Source organism: Coregonus clupeaformis, chromosome 19, assembly GCF_020615455.1.
Source record: "Coregonus clupeaformis isolate EN_2021a chromosome 19, ASM2061545v1, whole genome shotgun sequence".
Classification (NCBI taxonomy): domain Eukaryota; kingdom Metazoa; phylum Chordata; class Actinopteri; order Salmoniformes; family Salmonidae; genus Coregonus; species Coregonus clupeaformis.
In genome coordinates this window covers 46,952,267-46,975,995 of record NC_059210.1, presented here as the reverse complement: position 1 = coordinate 46,975,995, position 23,729 = coordinate 46,952,267, and the positions used below count along the sequence as shown (strand labels likewise).

Genomic DNA, 23,729 nt, shown 5'->3' with positions numbered 1-23,729 from the left:
GAGTGGATCAATTTTGTCAAGTCGAGACCATCCATGGTCACCGCTTTTCAAAGTGTGTTGCATTATGGCGATAAAAAATGTCCGACTTGCGCCTACATGTTCACTGCATGAACTTTACAAAAGTAATTTGATCAAAGGTCATGAAGTTTTTGCTGCTGTCGACTGCAAGTTTCTGCAGTTGCTCTTCACTAACTTCATCCTGCAGCCATAACCTGCATTGTGGGAGGCTCTATTGTCAACTAATCATTAGGGTGTTTTTGTTTGACCCATGTGAACGTGACCAAGGATATGACTGAAACAGGAAACAACTTTGCCGCAATTCATTTATAAAGTGGATATGTACAGTGCATTCGGAAAGTATTCAGACCCCTTCACTTTTTCCACATTTTGTTACAGCCTTATTCTAAAATTTATTAAATTATTTTTTCCCCCCTCATCAATCTACACACAATACCCATAACGAAATAGCAAAAACCGGTTTTTAGAAAATTTTGCAAATGTATTACAAATAAAACACTGAAATATCACATTTACATAAGTACTCAGAGCCTTTACTCAGTACTTTGTAGAAGCACCTTTGGCAGCGATTAGAGCCTTGAGTCTTCTTGGATATGACGCTACAGGTTTGGCACACCTGTATTTGGGGAGTTTCTCCAATTCTTCTCTGCAGATCCTCTCAAGCTCTGTCAGGTTGGATGGGGAGTGTCGCTGCACAGCTATTTTCAGGTCTCTCCAGAGATGTTTGATCGGGTTCAAGTCCGGGCTCTGGCTGGGCCACTCAAGAGACTTGTCCCGATGCCACTCCTGCGTTGTCTTGGCTGTGTGTTTAGGGTCGTTGTCCTGTTGGAAGGTGAATCTTCACCCCAGTCTGAGGTCCTGAGTGCTCTGGAGCAGGTTTTCATCAAGGATCTCTCAGTACTTTGCTCCGTTCATCTTTCCCTCGATCCTGACTAGTCTCCCAGTCCCTGCCGCTGAAAAACATCCCCACAGCATGATGCTGCCACCGCTCTACCATAAAGGCATGATTGGTCGAGTGCTGCAGAGATGGTTGTCCTTCTGTAAGGGTCTCCCATCTCCACAGAGGAACTCTGAAGCTCTGTCAGAGTGACCATCAGGTTCTTGGTCACCTCCCTGACCAAGGCCCTTCTCCCCCGATTGCTCAGTTTGGCTGGGAAGCCAGCTCTAGGAAGATTATTGTTGGTTCCAAACTTCTTCCATTTAAAAATGATGGAGGCCACTGTGTTCTTGGGGACCTTCAATGCTGCAGACATTTTTTGGTACCCTTCCCCAGATCTGTGCCTTGACAGAATCCTATGGACAATTCCTTCGACCTCATGGCTTGGTTTTTGCTCTGACATGTACTGTCAACTGTGGGACCTTATATAGACAGGTGTGTGCCTTTCCAAATCATGTCCAATCAATTGAATTTAGCACAGGTGGACTCCAATCAAGTTGTAGAAACATCAAGCATAATCAATGGGAACAGGATGCTTGTATGAAAAAAAATGTATGCACTCACTAACTGTGAGTCGCTCTGGATAAGAGCGTCTGCTAAATGACTAAAATGTAAATGTAAAATGATGCAACTGAGCTCAATTTCGAGTCTCATAGCAAAGGGTCTGAATACTTATGTAAAATGTGATATTTACATTTTTTATTATTAATCAATTTGGAAAAATGTCTAAAAATCTGTTTTTACGTTGTCATTATGGGTTATTTTGTGTAGATTGATGGGGGGGGGGGGGCAATTTAATCCATTGTTGAATAAGGCTGTAACGTAACAAAATGTTAAAAAGGGGAAGGGGTCTGAATACTTTCCGAATGCACTGTACAAATGAATGTGTTATTTGAGTCTCTCTCTCTCTCTCGCTCACCAATTGATTGTACAATGTACACACATATTTTAATAATAATAATATGCCATTTAGCAGACGCTTTTATCCAAAGCGACTTACAGTCATGTGTGCATACATTTTTACGTATGGGTGGTCCCGGGGATCGAACCCACTACCCTGGCATTACAAGCGCCATGCTCTACCAATTGAGCTACAGAGGACCACATTTTCAGTTTGAGTGTGTGATATGGGGGTTGGAGACATGTTTATTTCATTATAAAGAACAACTTTTATAAACAATGGCAACACTGCCATGTTGCACTGATCCTTGCTGTTGGAAAACCACATCAGTGTTTGACTTTCGGCTTTTCTCAGATCACTTCCCAGACTTCACTCCTTGACTTTTGTCTACAGTCGGTTGCTTTCGCCTTACCACTCAAACGAGCCCATTACGTATTATATTGACAAGATGGTCAAGTGACCACTCCAAGAATGTAAATACATGTCCTCAAATGTGGAAGGCATGCGAGAGGAGGCGAGATCAGGTGGGACCATTCTAGCCAATGAGAGGGCAGATACACTCGTGACCAACAGGCACAGCTCTGATATAAATTAGTTTTTTTCAAGGTTGCCGAAATACCAGGTATGTCCACGTTTATCAGTGCATTTGAAACAACCTAACCATTATGAAACTATGATTGAATCAAATCATTCTCACATAGCAATTCAGTTTATTTATTTTTATTCAACTATCTCTTATTGACCTCCATACAAAAATTCCTCACTTCCTGGTTTTATTTTCATGGACACATTTTGGGCAGAGTAAACACTATTTTTGCCTCTTCCTCTTTGACTGCATTCAAAACTTAGTGTCCAGACCTGTGATCACATGATTTCTGTAAAGTTCACGCAGTCCACATATAGACAAAAATCGGATAATTTGTAACCGCGTAATGGAACACATTTTTGCAACACATTTTGAATGGCTTGACAAAAGTCTTCCGCTCGAACGCGCCCAAAGCTTCAGGACAGGACAGACCGAACTAGGCAGAAGGAGAGAGAGAGACATACATTTGCTACTGTTGAGAGAAAGTGCAGATTTCGTTCGATGGACAAACTTGAAAGGCATACGATATATTTGAAGTATTGAGCTAGTTAGCATCAGATTTAACGTTATTACGTTGACACTTCTCAAAGGAATACAAAAATGTCGTCGCCAAGTCCAGGCAAGAGGCGAATGGATACCGACGTGGTGAAACTGTATCCTTTTCTGAACATAAACAACAGACAGGCGAAAAATCTTTGTCGTATTTTAGTTAACGTTAGCTAGTGACAGGTCTTTAGCTACAGCTATTGTAATGACATTGATTGTTTATTGTTGAAAGACAACTGACATAAGACAACTGACATGTTGTGTAAACGAACAATAACTGCTGATGGTTGTTAGATTTTTTGACAAAAGCAGATATATATTTTTTGGGGATCAGGCATCACACGATTCGTTTCAGTTAAGTAAGGTTAACGTTAAGCTGTTGCCAGATATAGGCTGAATATTTTACCCAACTGTAATATTTGCTAGATTTGTGTGAGAATTTTATTTTTTTTGCATGTTTGCTCAGATCAAAAAACTACAGGTGCCAGTAGGCCTATTGGATGACATTTGGGCAGTTATCAAGCAATGTTATTTTGGCTTTCTTAATAGTGATGCTCTCATGAAAACAGCCCTTGATTGTTTTCTACAATCCCAGATTTATTTTATGCAAAATGAACAGCTTGATCCTTCAAACGACGATGACTAGAAAAGCTAAACAATGACACTGGCCTTGTTGAGCACCATTTTCTGCGAGCTGTGATCCGTCATCCGTCCAACTACCTACTGGCCTTTCTTTACAATCTAAGCATATTTCCTTGGCTTTAGGTCCGGGTATTTAGCTAAGATATCTCTATTTTGTAAAGTCATTTTGGTTGACAGTCCCGTTATTGTAAAGTTAGCTGATCGGTATTGACATTGCACGCTTAGCTATGTCTTGTTTACATGTCCCCTGTCAAGTTTGCCAGTTAGCTACAGACAGGCCTACTTCTGTTTTCCACCCGTGAGTCATTGGGAAATTATATTATATAATGGGAAAATGTTTGTGGTAAAAAAAAGTATCCCATCCTAAAGTAGTAAATATTGTAGTTCCTAGCTAGTTATTAGTCCTATTTTTGCGTTTGTGTTTTCCTCCCTAACAAAACTATGCTGTAGTGGTAATTGATTTCCTAATATAATCAAAGCTCTCATTGACACTAGTTCTTAAAAACATGTATTGTAACCTTTTACACCGAGGTATCAGAATGTAGATGGACATTATATTTTATCTCACGTCTAGTTATTTAAGTTTGCCTGAAAGGTTCAGACGGCGTGAATTGAATTGTTTTGTTTTTGTGCTCCTGCAGCGTGAGCTAGCTCCCCGATTGGTCAACCTGTTACCATCCGGAAACTGGTAGGGGGCGGAATTAGATAAGCAGCTGATCGAGTGACAACAAACCCTGCTTGCACAGGATGGGGGGCTGGGAATAGACCGAATGTACTAGTTAGTAGCTAGGTCTATTGGGCCTTAAGCTGCGGCCCACCTGCCATATGAAATCAATCCATTGGAGATGATTGATTGTGCATGTCAAGTGTTTATCTGTCTTTGTATAGAATCTGCAGAATGTCCCTATCTAATTGTAAAATATGTTTTAATATGGCGTAAAATGAATACTGTTGAATATTTGATTAATATTTGACACTATAGGCCATTTTTGAAGAAACCATTAGATTTTGTTGTTGCAGACTGTAATTGTCTTGTGGATAATAGGACTGTAGGGTTTAAAAATATATAGTATTCTAATCTCTCATAACGGTGTGTGTGTGTGTGTGTTAGTTTTCTGATTCATACTCACTCTATAGGTTAGAATTGGGGCATTTCCATGTAAAAGGATTCATGAGCACAAACATGTGAAGTTCATAGAAGCATGTCAAATCAAAGCTAAGAGTCTATATTTTCCATCCCAAACATTAGGAATAAGCAAAGGCTTTGATTTCTGGTCAAACAGATGGAAAAGGGGTCTAAGAAAACATATATCAGAAAAAGTCTTAGAAGGTATTAAGAATACATCAAAACACAATAATGTTGAAGTAAAACATGTATATTTAGTTTAGTAAAAGTGATTTGCCTTCTGTAAGTTTAAGAAATATTGCCTAGTGTCTTGTCATTCTGTTACCAAAACCCCACATATATTTAAGATATTTTCAAATGTCTCTCCCTTATGAGGAGGGAAGATAAGGAAAGTTCAGAGGTAACAAGTAAAGGTAGACCTACCAATTAGTTGTGTTTTTAGTGATAACAATTTTGTTTATTAATTATTAAGTGATTAAAACTCATAATTCTGTTACCAAATTGGTAACAGAATGACAGAAAAATCAGTAACAGAATGGCTGCAATTGAATTGGCTACAATGGGAAATCATAGTAGTCACAAACCACAGCTACCTGCTACTGTCCTCCCTTCCACTTAGGTGGTTGGCCAAAGCCGAAAAGAGTGAAGTTGATGAACCCCCGTCGAGGTAGGAGCAGATTGTTTTGTATATGACAGTAAAACATTCTTATGATGACTATAGAATTTGTTGGCACCTTCAATTCTTGCACATTTTCTCATAAAAAGTATATTTCAACACTGTCTGCTCAGGCAAATTTGCAAAACTTGGAACCAATCAGAACTCCCGTACATACCCCTTGTGATGAAGGCAGCCAATGGCCTGCTTCTACCTACGATGTAAACACAGCCTCTTTGGAAAACGCAAGCTTCTGTCTGATGAAGAGGAACAGATATAGCTAGCTCCCAAAGACTGAAATAAGATACATTTCTGTTTGAGTGCACTTGAAATATGCAGCATGCAATATGAACTGTCTTGATTGCATGAAGAGGTAACTCCATTGACCATTTAGCCCATTTATTGAAAGCTAGTCAATGTTTGATTAGCCGAGCCAGCTACTGTAAATGTCAATTTGTGTTTCATTAGCTAGCTATCTCTCTGTCAGTAAATTACATTTTTGAATCATGTTTTGGCATTATTATATGTCTCATTTCAAGTAACTAGCTGCAGGCTTAATGGCACATTCAATCATATAATTAGCATATAAACCCAAATAAAAGCATGTAGATAGAAATATGTGTGTCATATGCTATAATGGAGGTTTAAAACGACAGCTGCACATATGGCATAGCCTACACATGTAGCATACCTTACAATACAATCTTCTCTAAAAACAGTTGTGCAGTGTGCTCTGCAATAAGATAACCAGAGTTTGATTTCTAAACCCGATGAGTTCTCAAATAGCAGCTGCCCAATACCATGGTGGGCATGCATAATGTTGGATGCATTGGAATATAAGATATGGAGAATGATAAAGAGCCTGTAGAATTAGAGAAAAAGCAGTTGGGAAATGAATGTTTGAGTTTCAAATACTAAATGTTCAGTAAATGTGAGTATATTTAGGTGGTTTACATGATTACATTTCCTACTAACCTTCTAAAAGTTTTTGATAAAGTATGACTGGAATTTATATATAAATGCCTGGACTATTTTAATTTTGGAGAATCTATTATACAATGGGTTAAAGTTATGTACAGTGCATTCGGAAAGTATTCAGACCCATTCACTTTTCCACATTGTTACAGTACAGCCTTACTCTAAAATTGATTAAGTATGTTTTTTTTCTCATGAATCTACAAACAATGTCCCATAATGGCAAAGCGAAAACAGGTTTTTTGAAATGTTTGCAGATGTATTAAAATAAAATACAAAAAGTACCTTATTTACATAAGTATTCAGACCCTTTGCTATGAAACTCAAAATTTAGCTCAGGTGCATCCTGTTTCCATTGATCATCCTTGAGATGTTTCTACAATTTGATTGGAGTCCACCTGTGGTAACTTCAATTGATTGGACATGATTTGGAAAGGCACACACATTTCTATATAAGGTCCCACAGTTGACAGTGCATTTCAGAGCAAAAACTAAGCCATGAGGTCGAAGGAATTTCCATAGAGCTCCAAGACAGGATTGTGTCGAAGCACAGATCTGGGGAAGGGTACCAAAAAATGTCTGCAGCATTGAAGGTCCCCAAGAACACAGTGGCCTCCATCATTCTGAAATGGAAGAAGTTTGGAACCACCAAGACTCTTCCTAGAGCTGGCCGCCTGGCCAAACTGAGCAATAGGGGGAGAAGGGCATTGGTCAGGGAGGTGACCAAGAACCTGATGATCACACTGACAGAGCTCCAGAGTTCCTCTGTGGAGATGGGAGAACCTTCCAGAAGGACAACCATCTCTGCAGCACTCCACCAATCAGGCCTTTATGGTAGAGTGGCCAGACGGAAGCCACTCCTCAGTAAAAGGCACATGACAGCCCGCTTGGAGTTTGCCAAAAGGCACCTAAAGGACTCTCAGACCATGAGAAACAAGATTCTCTGGCCTGATGAAACCAAGATTGAACTCTTTGGCCTGAATGCCAAGCGTCACATCTGGAGGAAACCAGACACCGCTCATCACCTGGTCAATACCATCCCTACGGTGAAGCATGGTGGTGGCAGCATCATGCTGTGGGGATGTTTTTTCAGGGGCAGGGACTGGGAGACTAGTCAGGATCGAGGGAAAGATGAACGGATGAAAAACTGCTCCAACGCGCTGAGAACCTCAGACTGTGGCGAAGGTTCACCTTTCAACAGGACAACGACCCTAAGCACACAGCCAAGACAGCGCAGGAGTGGCTTCGGGACAACATTTAACATTTAAGTCATTTAGCAGACGCTTTTATCCAGAGCGACTTACAAATTGGTGCATTCAGTGGACAACCACCACTGGGGGAGGGGGGGTGTAGAAGGATTACTGTTAGACTATTCCAGGTATTCCTTAAAGAGGTAGGTTTTCAAGTGTCTCCGGAAGGTAGTCAGTGACTCCGCTGTCCTGGCGTCGTGGGGGAGCTTGTTCCACCATTGGCGTGCCAGAGCAGCGAATAGCTTTGACTGGGCTGAGCGGGAACTGTGCTACCGTAGAGGTAGGGGGGCTAGCAGGCCAGAGGTGGATGAACGTAGTGCCCTCGTTTGGGTGCAGGGTCTGATCAGAGCCTGAAGGTAAGGAGGTGTCGTTCCCCTCACAGCTCCGTAGGCAAGCACCATGATTTTGTAGTAGATGCGAGCTTCAACTGGAAGCCAGTGGAGTGTGCGGAGGAGCGTGGTGACATGAGAGAACTTGGGAAGGTTGAACACCAGACTGGCTGCAGCGCTCTGGATAAGTTGTATGGATTTAATGGCACAGGCAGGGAGCCCAGCCAACAGCAAGTTGCAGTAATCCAGACGGGAGATGACAAGTGCCTGGATTAGGACCTGTGCCGCTTTCTGTGTAAGGTAGGGTCGTACCCTGCGAATGTTGTAGAGCATGAACCTGCAGGATCGGGTCACCGCTTTGATGTTAGCGGAGAACGACAGGGTGTTGTCCAGGGTCACGCCAAGGTTCTTTGCACTCTGGGAGGAGGACACAATGGAGTTGTCAACCGTGATGGCGAGATCATGGAGCGGGCAGTCTTTCCCCGGAAGGAAGAGCAGCTCCGTCTTGCCGAGGTTCAGCTTGAGGTGGTGAACCGACATCCACACTGATATGTCTGCCAGACATGCAGAGATGCGATTTGCCACCTGGTTATCAGAAGGGGGAAAGGAGAAAATTAATTGTGTGTCGTCTGCGTAGCAATGATAGGAGAGACCATGTGAGGATATGACAGAGCCAAGTGACTTGGTGTATAGAGATAATAGGAGAGGGCCTAGAACTGAGCCCTGGGGGACACCAGTGGTGAGAGCACGTGGTGCGGAGACAGATACTCGCCACGCCACCTGGTAGGTGCGACCTGTCAGGTAGGACGCAATCCAAGAGTGAGCAGTGCCGGAGATGCCCAACTCGGAGAATGTGGAGAGGAGGATCTGATGGTTCACAGTATCAAATGCAGCATATACAGTGAGGGAAAAAAAGTATTTGATCCCCTGCTGATTTTGTACGTTTGCCCACTGACGAAGACATGATCAGTCTATAATTTTAATGGTAGGTTTATTTGAACAGTGAGAGACAGAATAACAACAAAAAAATCCAGAAAAACGCATGTCAAAAATGTTATAAATATATTTGCATTTTAATGAGGGAAATACGTATTTGACCCCTCTGCAAAACATGATTTATTACTTGGTGGCAAAACCCTTGTTGGCAATCACAGAGGTCAGACGTTTCTTGTAGTTGGCCACCAGGTTTGCACACATCTCAGGAGGGATTTTGTCCCACTCCTCTTTGCAGATCTTCTCCAAGTCATTAAGGTTTCGAGGCTGACGTTTGGCAACTCAAACCTTCAGCTCCCTCCACAGATTTTCTATGGGATTAAGGTCTGGAGACTGGCTAGGCCTCTCCAGGACCTTAATGTGCTTCTTCTTGAGCCACTCCTTTGTTGCCTTGGCCGTGTGTTTTGGGTCATTGTCATGCTGGAATACCCATCCACGAGCCATTTTGAATGCCCTGGCTGAGGGAAGGAGGTTCTCACCCAAGATTTGACGGTACATGGCCCCGTCCATCGTCCCTTTGATGCGGTGAAGTTGTCCTGTCCCCTTAGCAGAAAAACACCCCCAAAGCATAATGTTTCCACCTCCATGTTTGACGGTGGGGATGGTGTTCTTGGGGTCATAGGCAGCATTCCTCCTCCTCCAAACACGTTGAGTTGATGCCAAAGAGCTCGATTTTGGTCTCATCTGACCACAACACTTTCACCCAGTTCTCCTCTGAATCATTCAGATGTTCATTGGCAAACTTCAGACGGGCATTTATATGTGCTTTCTTGAGCAGGGGGACCTTGTGGGCGCTGCAGGATTTCAGTCCTTCACGGCGTAGTGTGTTACCAATTGTTTTATTGGTGACTATGGTCCCAGCTGCCTTCAGATCATTGACAAGATCATCCCGTGTAGTTCTGGGCTGATTCCTCACCGTTCTCATGATCATTGCAACTCCACGAGGTGAGATCTTGCATGGAGCCCCAGTCCGAGGGAGATTGACAGTTTTTTTGTGTTTCTTCCATTTGCGAATAATCGCACCAACTGTTGTCACCTTCTCACCAAGCTGCTTGGCGATGGTCTTGTAGCCCATTCCAGCCTTGTGTAGGTCTACAAACTTGTCCCTGACATCCTTGGAGAGCTCTTTGGTCTTGGCCATGGTGGAGAGTTTGGAATCTGATTGATTGATTGCTTCTGTGGACAGGTGTCTTTTTACAGGTAACAAGCTGAGATTAGGAGCACTCCCTTTAAGAGTGTGCTCCTAATCTAAGCTCGTTACCTGTATAAAAGACACCTGGGAGCCAGAAATCTTTCTGATTGAGAGGGGGTCAAATACTTATTTCCCTCATTAAAATGCAAATCAATTTATAACATTTTTGACATGCGTTTTTCTGGATTTTTTTGTTGTTATTCTGTCTCTCACTGTTCAAATAAACCTACCATTAAAATTATAGACTGATCATTTCTTTGTCAGTGGGCAAACGTACAAAATCAGCAGGGGATCAAATATTTTTTTCCCTCACTATATATATATATATATATACACTGCTCAAAAAAATAAAGCGAACACTTAAACAACACATCCTAGATTTGAATGAATGAAATAATCTTATTAAATACTTTTTTCTTTACATAGTTGAATGTGCTGACAACAAAATCACACAAAAATTATCAATGGAAATCAAATGTATCAACCCATGGAGGTCTGGATTTGCAGTCACCCTCAAAATTGATCCAACTTTGATGTAATGTCCTTAAAACAAGTCAAAATGAGGCTCAGTAGTGTGTGTGGCCTCCACGTGCCTGTATGACCTCCCTACAACGCCTGGGCATGCTCCTGATGAGATGGCGGATGGTCTCCTGAGGAATCTCCTCCCAGACCTGGACTAAAGCATCCGCCAACTCCTGGACAGTCTGTGGTGCAACGTGGCGTTGGTGGATGGAGCGAGGCATGTTGTCCCAGATGTGCTAAATTGGATTCAGGTCTGGGGAACGGGCGGGCCAGTCCATAGCATCAATGCCTTCCTCTTGCAGGAACAGCTGACACACTCCAGCCACATGAGGTCTAGCATTGTCTTGCATTAGGAGGAACCCAGGGCCAACCGCACCAGCATATGGTCTCACAAGGGGTCTGAGGATCTCATCTCGGTACCTAATGGCAGTCAGGCTACCTCTGGCGAGCACATCGAGGGCTGTGTGGCCCCCCAAAGAAATGCCACCCCACACCATGACTGACCCACCGCCAAACCGGTCATGCTGGAGGATGTTGCAGGCAGCAGAACGTTCTCCACGGCGTCTCCAGACTCTGTCACATCTGTCACGTGCTCAGTGTGAACCTGCTTTCATCTGTGAAGAGCACAGGGCGCCAGTGGCGAATTTGCCAATCTTGGTGTTCTCTGGCAAATGCCAAACGTCCTGCACGGTGTTGGGCTGTAAGCACAACCCCCACCTGTGGACGTCGGGCCCTCATACCACCCTCATGGAGTCTGTTTCTGACCGTTTGAGCAGACACATGCACATTTGTGGCCTGCTGGAGGTCATTTTGCAGGGCTCTGGCAGTGCTCCTCCTGCTCCTCCTTGCACAAAGGCGGAGGTAGCAGTCCTGCTGCTGGGTTGTTGCCCTCCTACGGCCTCCTCCACGTCTCCTGATGTACTGGCCTGTCTCCTGGTAGCGCCTCCATGCTCTGGACACTACGCTGACAGACACAGCAAACCTTCTTGCCACAGCTCGCATTGATGTGCCATCCTGGATGAGCTGCACTACCTGAGCCACATGTGTGGGTTGTAGACTCCGTCTCATGCTACCACTAGAGTGAAAGCACCGCCAGCATTCAAAAGTGACCAAAACATCAGCCAGGAAGCATAGGAACTGAGAAGTGGTCTGTGGTCACCACCTGCAAAACCAGTCCTTTATTGGGGGTGTCTTGCTAATTGCCTATAATTTCCACCTGTTGTCTATTCCATTTGCGCAACAGCATGTGAAATGTATTGTCAATCAGTGTTGCTTCCTAAGTGGACAGTTTGATTTCACAGAAGTGTGATTGACTTGGAGTTACATTGTGTTGTTTAAGTGTTCCCTTAATTTTTTTGAGCAGTGTATATATAACTGAGAAACTTGAAATAAGTTGAAACTTGATACACAGACAATGAATGCAATATTTACCATATTGAAACTGAATGGATAAATATTGAATTTAAATATTAAATTGAATTTGTAAACTGAAAGCAATATTCATTCAATTCAGTTTCGAGTCATGAAATACAAGTTCAATTTATGAATTCAATGATTCAATTTGTGCATTACAGATGAAAACATATTACATTCAAATTCAGTTTCTGTTGGCACTGAAATAGCTCTATATGTTAATCCACTTCACTTACTGTATTTCAATAACCAAAATCATTTTTTTTTAAACAGAAGCTGACACCCTATTCTTTTTGCAGACATCTTTGAATCTTAATTTGTAGTAGATAGTCTTTGAAAAGATTTTACCCTCATTTGCATCTGTGTTTTTGTAACATTTTCAGTGGAGATTGTTAAAAGTAGTCCTGGTGCATAGAGTTGTATGGTTTGTTTAATGTTGCAATCAATGTTTTTTGGTTGGCATAGGCCTACAAAGGAGAAGCGTCCAACTGCAAACTTCAAAGCGCATGCGCGTGAGTCTCAGATGGTATTTTTGGGTCTCAAATGGTATGTGCGGGCGCGCAACCTGTAGATGTTTGTTGGTCTTGTGTATTGAGTGAGTCCAGTAGCTTTGTTCCAGTGCGTCACTGTGCTACCCACATACCAGTCTGTGCACTAGCTCTGGTCCAGGTCATTATGTTGACCAGTGTTGCTTGTGCAGCGAGCAAGTACACACTAGCTAGCTAGTACACACACACACTAGCTAGCTAGTACACACTAGCTACACTAGCTAGCTAGTACACACACACACACACACACACACACACACACACACACACACATACACACTAGCTAGCTAGTACACACTAGCTACACTAGTTAGCTAGTACACACTAGCTACACTAGCTAGCTAGTACACAATAATTATAAACTGGGTGGTTCGAGCCCTGAATGCTGATTGGCTGAAACATTTTGTTGTTACAGCCTGTAATTAAAATGGATTAACTTGAGATTTTTTGTCAGTGTAATTATGTGTTTAGACATTTTTTCAAATTAATTTCAAATTAAAAGCTGAAATGTCCTGAGTCAAATATTCAATAATAATATAATATAATATGCCATTTAGCAGACGCTTTTATCCAAAGCGACTTACAGTCATGCGTGCATACATTTTTGTGTATGGGTGGTCCCGGGGATCGAACCCACTACCTTGGCGTTACAAGCGCCGTGCTCTACCAGCTGAGCTACAGAGGACCATTCAACCCCTTTGTTATGACAAGCCTAAATAAGGTCAGGAGTAAAAATGTGCTTCACAAGTTGCATGTATTTACAATAATAATGTTTAACATGATTTTTGAATGACTACCTCATCTATGTACCCCACACATACAATTATCTGTAAGGTCCCTCAGTCGAGCAATTAAACACAGATTTAACCACAAAGACCAGGGATGTTTTCCAATGCCTCGCAGAGAAGGGCACCTGTTGGTAGATAATAAAAAAAATCAGCAGACATTGAATATCCCTTTGAGAATGGTGAAGTTATTAATTACACTTTAAATGGTGTATCAATACACCCAGTCACTACAAAGATTCAGGCGTCCTTCTTCACTCAGTTGCCAGAGTGGAAGGAAACTGCTCAGGGATTTCATCATGAGGCCAATGGTGACTTACAGTTACAGAGTTTAATGACTGTAATAGGAAAAAACTGAGGATGGATCAACAACATTGTAGTTACTCCACAATACTAACCTAATTGACAGAGTGAAAAGAAGGAAGCCTGTACAGAATAAAAACATGCATCCTGTTTGCAACAAGACACTAAAGTAATATTGCAAAAAAAATTGGGCAATACATTTCTGTCCTGACTGGGGAGTTTTTCAGGATAAAAAAGAAACAGAATGCTATTGGAAAAGCTGGTTCAGTCTGCTTTCCACCAGACACTGGGAGATGAATTCACCTTTCACACAAGGCCAAATATACACTGGAGTTGCTTGCCAAGAAGACTGTGAATGTTCCTGAGTGGCTAATTTACAGTTGTCACTTAAATCTACTTTAAAATATATGGCAAGACCTGAAAATGGTTGTCTAACAATGATCAACCACCAATTTGACAGAGCTTGAAGAATTTAGAAAAGACAAATGGGCAAAAGTTGCACAATCCAGGTGTGGAAAGCTCTCAGAGATTCACAGAGAAAGACTCACAGCAGTATTTGCTGCCAAAGGTGCTTCTACAAAGTATTGACTCAGGGGTGTGAATACTTATGTAAATGAGATATTTCTGTATTTAACTTTCAATAAATTAGCAAACTTTTCTAAAAACATGTTTTCACTTTGTTATTATGGGGTATTGGTTGTAGATGGGTGAGGCCAAAAAATATTTAATGCATTTTTTATTTGGTCTGTTACACAACAAAATGTGGAATAAGTCAAGGGGTATGAATACTTTCTGAAGACACTGTACATATACTTTCTGGTTTTAAATCAATGCATGGATATCATGAGTAATTAGCCGCCTTCCCGGGCAGTTCTTTCAAGACATTAATCTCAGTTGGATCACCTGGATAAATAAAGGATGAACAAAACAGTAGGCTATAACATTTGGGCTGTATCAAATAAATGAGCAGTGGCCTAGTGAGTGTGCCAGGGGTCTGTCTGAGGGGTCTATCTGTAGATTCAGGATGCTGGTTGATCTAACAGGCAGCTGGGGTTCCCTGAGCTGAGCTGCTGCCATCGCTGTGATGCCTGGGAGCAGGTTCACACGCACAGCACTTTTGAGTGTTGGAAAGGGAGAGATACTCTCATCTTGATATTTGAGCATGTTTGTTTTTTGTCTTTGGATATTTCTTGTTTTTTGTGTTTTTGCGTGTGTGTGTGCATGCGTGTTTATGCACTTGTGGGTGTTCCTGAAGCTTAGCAGCAGGTGGGGTCTGGGTATTGCGGTAAATCTTTCCTTTCTTTTTGCCAAACCAGCATTGTCTGTTGCCTTGTCTCAGTCTGGTTGGCTGGTGTGTACTCCAGGCAGCAGAGGACCTGTGAATGTAGAGCATGCTCAATGTAGAACACAACACATGACTGTTTGTCAGGCCCTAGTCCCTTCCCTTTGCACCTTCTGGTTCTTTCAGTGTTTGGTCGTGTCTGTGTGTGCACCACTGGTGGCTGGTGGCACCTTAATTGGGGAGGATGGGCTCATGGTAATGGCTGGAGCGGAAGTAGTGGAATGGTATCAAACACATTGTTTCCGGGTGTTTGATGCCATTCCATTTGCTCCGTTCCGGCTATTATTATGAGCCATCCTCTCAGCAGCCTCCTGTGGTGTGTGCGTCTCTTAGGGCAACCCCCTGGGGAAAGACAAGAACGAAATGCACCATTCCAAACTGCATCATTGTAACCAGGTTTATTTATAGGTCCTGTCTGTTGTAGGTCAGTCACCGCTGCCTGCCCTGCCCCCGGCCTTTATTCTAGGCCATTGTTCTTCAATCCGGCTTCTAGGGACCCACAGGGTGTGCAGGCTTTTGTTTCAACACAACACACCACCTGATTCAACTAATCAGTGGCATCTGCCCTGTCCTCTATGTTAGTAGTTCCTAAACCCAATAAAATACACATTTTCTTGAGACAGACACACAACCACAACCCAAGCTTTAGCCTTGCTGCAACTCAAGACAGACAACCCAACTGTGGGTCCTCCTGACTGACACATGAAAAGACACCATTTTGGTAAACCTATTTCACCAGGCCCTCTGGGTGTTGGTGGACTCTGTGTTTAACAGATATGTTATTCCAGGTCTGAGTGTGGCTCAGGGTTCATGTTTGCATCTGATTACCATAACAGTGAGGTCAATAGAAGGTCTGTGGCAGTTAGCTAGCAGGTTTATATATGGAAGTACAGGTGTGAGCGGCAGGTTTCAGATCCTAGGGGCAAGCCGGCAGCCGAGGTGAATGTTGGATGAATCCTTTCCTGCTTCAACTTGCTTTTCAGCCTGTTTGAGCTGTCAGAACGAAGAGGGTAAGACTTGAGGTCACCTCTGGGAGTGTAAGACGCATGAGGTAAAACGCATCAACCCATATACACAACAAGCTAGCATTGTTGCCTTCTAGTGAGCTGGGATAGGCTCTATGACTGCCTTATTGAGAAGGGAAGTTTAGGAGATCATGTGTCATGTTTTTAATTGGGAAGGAAGTGACAGGATGATGAAACACGGAGTAACTGTTGCTACTGGTGTGTGTGTGTGTGTGTGTGTCAGGTGAGAGTAACAGACACACTAACGTCTGGGTTCATGTCACACACTCAACATGTCCCTGGATTGTCCTGCTGGTCACCACCACACCCTGTAATCATGACACATCCTCCCTTCCACCCACCACCTGTGGCCAATGGAAGATCCCTCTCATGTTGTTTCCAGTCCCCTTGGTTTGAATGACAGATTTCTGCACATGGAATATCTGGATCATACTGTAGTCACACTGGACAACAGTGGATGCTACACAACTGCCCAACACGCACACACACACACACACGCAGCCATGTCTCTGATGCCTCAGATAAACCTTTCTACCCTGATCTTCTCTCTCTCTCTCTCTGAGGCTCAGCTCCTGCTGTATGTCACAAACTCTATTCCCCCTCTCCTCCTCCTCTTTCAAATTCTCTGTTTTCCTGTTTCTCTCTGTCTTTCTTTTCTTCTTTCCCATTTTTTCCCCTCCCTGAGCCTTCTCATTACCCTAGTGAACTAGAACATTGGCCAACTGAACTGTAAAAATGCATTGGTCAAAACAATACCAGGACACAGGTGTCAGAATGTGGAAGGTCATTCCATCCATAAGGCTGGAGAGGCTAACTCAAGCCCAGCATGTAGCACCAGGGCGGGGCTCCTCATCAGTCCAGAGCCTGGTCTCCCAGAGGCCTAGTTGATGGGACACTGGTCCTTTCCTATTGTTTTGTTCTGATACCCACAGTTAGTTCTGAGTAGAGTCTGAGGTTGTCGTGGGTGTTTGTTAGTTCTGGTTAGGTTATATTTACATGGGTGTTTCATGTGGCAGCAGGTCACACATTTTGCTGCTGGGATTGCACACTGCAGTATTTCGCCTAACAGATACAGGAGTTTGTCAAAATGTGATTTGTGTTTGAATTCTTTGGGGTTTGTGTAATTTGAGGGATATGTCTCTTAAATGGTCGTAGGTTAAAGGAGGTTAAAAAGTGCAGCTCTGTTTCCACCTCATTTTGTGGGCAGTGGCCACATATCTTGTCTACTCTTGAGAGCCAGGTCTGCCTATGGCAACCTCTCTCAATAGCAAGGCTATGCTTCAGGTATTCTGCCACTGTGTACTCTCTGTTTAGGACCAGATAGCATTCCAGTTTGCTCTGTTTTTTGGCTGATTCTTTCCAATGTGTCAAGTAGTTATTTATTTATTTATTATAATTTGGTTGGGTCTAATTGTGTTGCTGTCCTGGGGCATGTTTGTATTTGTGAAAAGAGCCCCAGAACCAGCTGGCTGAGGGGACTTTTCTCTAGGTTCATCTTGCAGGTTAGGGCTTTTTAATGGAAGGTTTGGGCATCGCTTTCCTTTAGGTGGTTGTGGAATTTAACGTCTCTTTTCTGGATTTTGATCATTAGTGGATATAGTCCTAATTCTGCTCTGCATGCATTATTTTGGGTTTTGCATTGTACTCTGAGAATATTTTTGAATAATTCTACATGTAGAGTCTCAATTGGGTGTTTGTCCCATTTTGTCACTTCTTGGTTGGTGAGTGAACCCCAGACCTCACAGCCCTAGAGGGCAATGGGTTCTATAACTGATTGGAGTATATTTTTAGCCAGATCTTAATTGGGATGTCAAATGTTATATTCCTTTTGATGGTGTAGAAGGCCCTTCTCTCTCTCTCTTTCTCACTCAGTCACTCACTCACTCAATCACACAGACCACTGGTAATACTGACCTCAGACTGAGTCCCCAATGTCACTCTATTTAGTGCAATACTTTGGACCAGTACCATTTCACCCAACTATTTGTATCTTATTTGTAGCTCATTTAAATTAGCTTGTTTACAGACATTTACAAATGTGTTTGGACTGTTGCCCTCTCCTCGTTAGTTCATTTTCAGTCGTGTCTTTTCCTTAACGAGTGCTCAGCATCGAGAGCAAGCATGAGGTCACCATCCTCAGTGGACTCAACGAATTTGTGGTCAAGTTCTACGGCCCACAAGGAAGTAAGTAGCCTTGAGCCAGAACGGCTCATAGGGCAGGAGCCTATCTCCTGTTTTTGTAGCGGGAGGCAGCTTGATGTACATGTACACCCCCTGGACAGGACGCTAGTCTATCGCAGGGCCATGCCCCCTTAATGCTGAGTGCCAAGCAGAGATGCATCAGGTCCCATTTTTTGTGTTTGGTATGACTCGGCCAAGGATTGAACTCTAACCACAAGGCCACTGAGTTAGTAAGGAAGTAAGTGTTTTCATAAACATCCTCACTGGCTAATTGTGTCTATGCAAAGATCTGTATGGCATTGTCTGCTATGGTGTGGAGGCAATCTTCCTCCCAGTGTGTGAACATGCGGTTGTGTGTGCAGGTGTGTGTGTTTCAAATCAAATGTTGTTTTTTAGCACCGTATGAAGGAGGTGTATGGAAGGTACGAGTAGACCTACCGGACAAATACCCCTTCAAGTCTCCATCGATAGGTACAGTATGACAATGCATCTGTCACAACACTCTCTATGTAATATACAAGTATAACAATTTGGTGAAAGCATTGTGGAAATGACAGTAACACCTTTTCAAGCCACAGGTTTTCTATGAAGACTAACTGTGTTATTGTTCTCCTCACAGGATTCATGAATAAAATCTTTCATCCCAACATTGATGAAGCGTAAGTTCATTATGATGATTATCGTTTTAGTAGTTAGCAACTAATGTATGTTGATGTATAGGCCTGGACAAGCTTATCAATTATCCGTGATGTTTGTTTGATGTTAGCCTATATCACAAAATGATGCTCACAATTTGTTTATTTTATTCTTTCTCTCTCTCTCTCTCATTTCCCCTCCTTCAGGTCAGGGACGGTGTGTCTAGATGTCATCAACCAGACGTGGACAGCCCTGTACGGTGAGTAACAGTTCCAAAATGTCTAATTGGATACATAATGGACATGGTACCACCTCAGTTTAACAATGTTTGAAACCTACTGAATGGTTCGTTCCATGCCATGGTTACATACCTTTTCTCTGGTCAAATCTGGGCTGTTGGCTGTAAGGAGCAGCTGCGAGAAGCTGATATAAGAGGGACAGACTGGAAAAACAGGTCTAGAATATCTGTATAAACTTAAGTAGCTCCCAACCGAGCATGATTGCCATTAGGTCTGTCCCCAACTAAAAACAATCTTGGTTGACCGAAAGCCATCTGTTCTTTCGACCAATTGAAGGGTCTACATTTTTAAACGTGTATCTTGCCATGTATAGACACGCCCTATGTGTTTGAATAAAATCAACTATATGCATTTAGCTTGTCTGATGCTTTAAGTGCACGGTTTGACGAAATAAGACACAAATGACTCAAGGGAGCCAGAGTTCAAGATAACCAGAAAATAAAAAACACCTGACCCGACCATCCTCTGCTGGCTTTCGCACATTCTGCCGTTACTCTCCTGAAGTTGCTGGTAATAGGCTACACGAGGAGTCTGCAACCTTTCTCATGTAGAAATCCAATTTATCTCACAATTTCTACCGATCTGCGTGCCAGTTATGGTTTTCATATGCACATGTTCGTTTCATTTAATTTATAATAACGTCTTCGTATTTCAAAAGTATTGTAATGTGGTTCATCAAAATTCTATCCAAATCTAAATGAAAATGATACAACCCTAAAAAGTAACTTATATTGCCATTGCCAACTATGTAGAAATAGCCTACATAAAGCCAACAAATAAAAACATTGTAGCCTGCAGGTAGAAAATATCCTGATAAAAATAGATATCCTATAAATCACATTGGCTACTCATGCCTGTCTGCAATTAATTTGAAAACATTGAATCAACTATTAACTTGGGTCCAGCCTGAAGCTTGTGCTAGCAAACTTGTAACATTGTATAAACAATTCTGGGCCCTAATAGTTTTCTGCACCAGTGCGCTCGGGACAGACACAGCTGTAGGCTATTTGCCCAAGGGATAAGAAGTAATCAGGTAGGCCTATTTTATGACGTTTCCACTGGATCAGAGCATGACATTTTCCCTTTCACACTGAGTGGTTATCGAAAGGGAGAGGGCTGGAAAGATTTTTCAAATACATTGAGGAACTACTGTCATTCTCAATAGATGTAAAAACAGTCTTTGTTTGCTTGCTGTTTGAGGTGAAGAAAACATTACTTTGAGAAGCTCACAGCTCATTAGTGGTGGTGCGTTAAGCCAATCAGAAATACTATCAGATCCCCAAATGGGCACATTTATATGCCTACATTTGTGTGCAGGCCGGATAGCCTATAGGCCTACTTCAATGCATAATCAGGTGCACGTCCTTACTCAACATTGACAGGAGCGCTCCAAACAAAAGACAATGACTAAATTGACAAAACTCGTAAATGGAATGAAATAAACCTAAACATGTTTCTCACACGTGTAGCATAGGTTGTGCGCTCTGAAAACAACAGGTCCACTCCGACAATCAGAACGGTAAAAGACTGGAATAGTAATATATTGGATGCATTAAGAGAAATTACCATAACCAAACAAACATTGTAGATGATAAATTATAGGAATTAACAGTACATTACTGGTGATGTACACTATATGACCAAAAGTAAGTGGACACCTGCTCGTCGAACATCTCATTCAAAAATCATGGGGAACATCTCATTCCAAAATCATGGGCATTAATATGGAGTTGGTCCCCCCTTTGCTGCTATAACAGCCTCCACTCTTCTGGGAAGGCTTTCCACTAGATGTTGGAACATTGCTGCGGGGACTTGCTCCCATTTAGCCACGAGCATTAGTGAGGTCGGGCACTGATATACGCTACCGTTCAAAAGTTTGGGGTCACTTAGAAATGTCCTTGTTTTCGAAAGAAAAGCAAATTTTTTGTCTTTAAAATAACATCAAATTGATTAGAAATACAGTGTAGACATTGTTAATGTTGTAAATGGCTATTGTAGCTGGAAACAACTGATTTTTAATGGAATATCTACATAGTCGTACAGAGGCCCATTATCAGCAACCATCAGTCCTGTGTTCCAATGGCACGTTGTGTTTGCTAATCCAAGTTTATCATTTTAAAAGGCTAATTGATCATTAGAAAACCCTTTTGCAATTATGTTAGCACAGCTGAAAACTGTTGTGCTGATTAAAGAAGCAATAAAACTGCCCTTCTTGAGACTAGTTGAGTATCTGGAGCATCAGCAATTGTGGGTTCGATTACAGGATCAAAATGTCCAGAAACAAATAACTTTCTTCTGAAACTCGTCAGTCTATTCTTGTTCTGAGAAATGAAGGCTATTCCATGCGAGAAATTGCCAAGAAACTGAAGATCTCGTACAACGCTGTGTACCCCCCTACCTTGTCACAACACAACTGATTGGCTCAAACGCATTAAGGAAAGAAATTCCACAAATTAACTTACAGTGGGGAGAACAAGTATTTGATACACTGCCGATTTTGCAGGTTTTCCTACTTACAAAGCATGTAGAGGTCTGTAATTTTTATCATAGGTACACTTCAACTGTGAGAGACGGAATCTAAAACAAAAATCCAGAAAATCACATTGTATGATTTTTAAGTAATTAATTTGCATTTTATTGCATGACGTAAGTATTTGATACATCAGAAAAGCAGAACTTAATATTTGGTACAGAAACCTTTGTTTGCAATTACAGAGATCATACGTTTCCTGTAGGTCTTGACCAGGTTTGCACACACTGCAGCAGGGATTTTGGCCCACTCCTCCATACAGACCTTCTCCAGATCCTTCAGGTTTCGGGGCTGTCGCTGGGCAATACGGACTTTCATCTCCCTCCAAAGATTTTCTATTGGGTTCAGGTCTTGAGACTGGCTAGGCCACTCCAGGACCTTGAGATGCTTCTTACGGAGCCACTCCTTAGTTGCCCTGGCTGTGTGTTTCAGGTCGTTGTCATGCTGGAAGACCCAGCCACGACCCATCTTCAATGCTCTTACTGAGGGAAGGAGGTTGTTGGCCAAGATCTCGTGATACATGGCCCCATCCATCCTCCCCTCAATACGGTGCAGTCGTCCTGTCCCCTTTGCAGAAAAGCATCCCCAAAGAATGATGTTTCCACCTCCATGCTTCACGGTTGGGATGGTGTTCTTGGGGTTGTACTCATCCTTCTTCTTCCTCCAAACACGGCGAGTGGAGTGTAGACCAAAATGCTCTATTTTTGTCTCATCAGACCACATGACCTTCTCCCATTCCTCCTCTGGATCATCCAGATGGTCATTGGCAAACTTCAGACGGGCCTGGACATGCGCTGGCTTGAGCAGGGTGACCTTGCGTGCGCTGCAGGATTTTAATCCATGACGGCGTAGTGTGTTACTAATGGTTTTCTTTGAGACTTTGGTCCCAGCTCTCTTCAGGTCATTGACCAGGTCCTGCTGTGTAGTTCTGGGCTGATCCCTCACCTTCCTCATGATCATTGATACCCCACGAGGTGAGATCTTGCATGGAGCCCCAGACCGAGGGTGATTGACCGTCATCTTGAACTTCTTCCATTTTCTAATAATTGCGGCAACAGTTGTTGCCTTCTCACCAAGCTGCTTGCCTATTGTCCTGTAGCCCATCCCAGCCTTGTGCAGGTCTACAATTTTATCCCTGATGTCCTTACACAGCTATCTGGTCTTGGCCATTGTGGAGAGGTTGGAGTCTGTTTGATTGAGTGTGTGGACAGGTGTCTTTTATACAGGTAACGAGTTCAAACAGGTGCAGTTAATACAGGTAATGAGTGGAGAACAGGAGGGCTTCTTAAAGAAAAACTAACAGGTCTGTGAGAGCCGGAATTCTTACTGGTTGGTAGGTGATCAAATACTTATGTCATGCAATAAAATGCAAATTAATAACTTTAAAATCATACAATGTGATTTTCTGGATTTTTGTTTTAGATTCCGTCTATCACAGTTGAAGTGTACCTATGATAAAAATTACAGACCTCTACATGCTTTGTAAGTAGGAAAACCTGCAAAATCGGCAGTGTATCAAATACTTGTTCTCCCCACTGTTAATTGAAATGCATTCCAGGTGACTACCTCATGAAGCTGGTTGAGAGAATGCAAAGCTGTCATCAAGGCAAAGGGTGGCTATTTGAAGAATCTCAAATATATAATATATTTTGATTTAACACTTTTGTGATTACTACATGATTCCATATTTGTTATTTCATAGTTTTGATGTCTTTACTATTATTCTACAATGTAGAAAACAGTAAAAATAAAGACAAACCCTGGAATGAGTAGGTGTGTCCAAACTTTTGACTGGTACTGTGTGTGTATGTATGTGTATAATATATATATATATATATATATATATATATATACAGTTGAAGTCGGAAGTTTACAAACACCTTAGCCAAATACATTTAAAAACTCTGTTTTTCACAATTCCTGACATTTAATCCAAGTAGAAATTCCCTGTCTTAGGTCAGTTAGGATCACCACTTTATTTTAAGAATGTGAAAT

The 23,729-nt window shown here is 42.3% G+C and overlaps 1 protein-coding gene across 2 annotated transcripts in view; it reads left to right on the top strand.

The window, feature by feature from the left end:
* The first annotated feature begins 2,819 nt into the window (after nt 1-2,819).
* Nucleotides 2,820-23,729, top strand: part of LOC121532178 (ubiquitin-conjugating enzyme E2 H) — a 30,777-nt gene continuing 9,867 nt past the window's right edge. The window contains exons 1-5 of one of the 2 annotated variants that reach the window (XM_041837945.2): nt 2,820-3,095; nt 18,196-18,272; nt 18,666-18,740; nt 18,889-18,928; nt 19,112-19,164. In XM_041837945.2, the coding sequence (XP_041693879.1) occupies nt 3,043-3,095; nt 18,196-18,272; nt 18,666-18,740; nt 18,889-18,928; nt 19,112-19,164 (298 nt within the window). In that variant the 5' untranslated portion in view covers nt 2,820-3,042. The remainder of the gene's footprint in view (nt 3,096-18,195; nt 18,273-18,665; nt 18,741-18,888; nt 18,929-19,111; nt 19,165-23,729) is intronic. The other variant, XM_041837946.2, reaches the window with a different exon arrangement.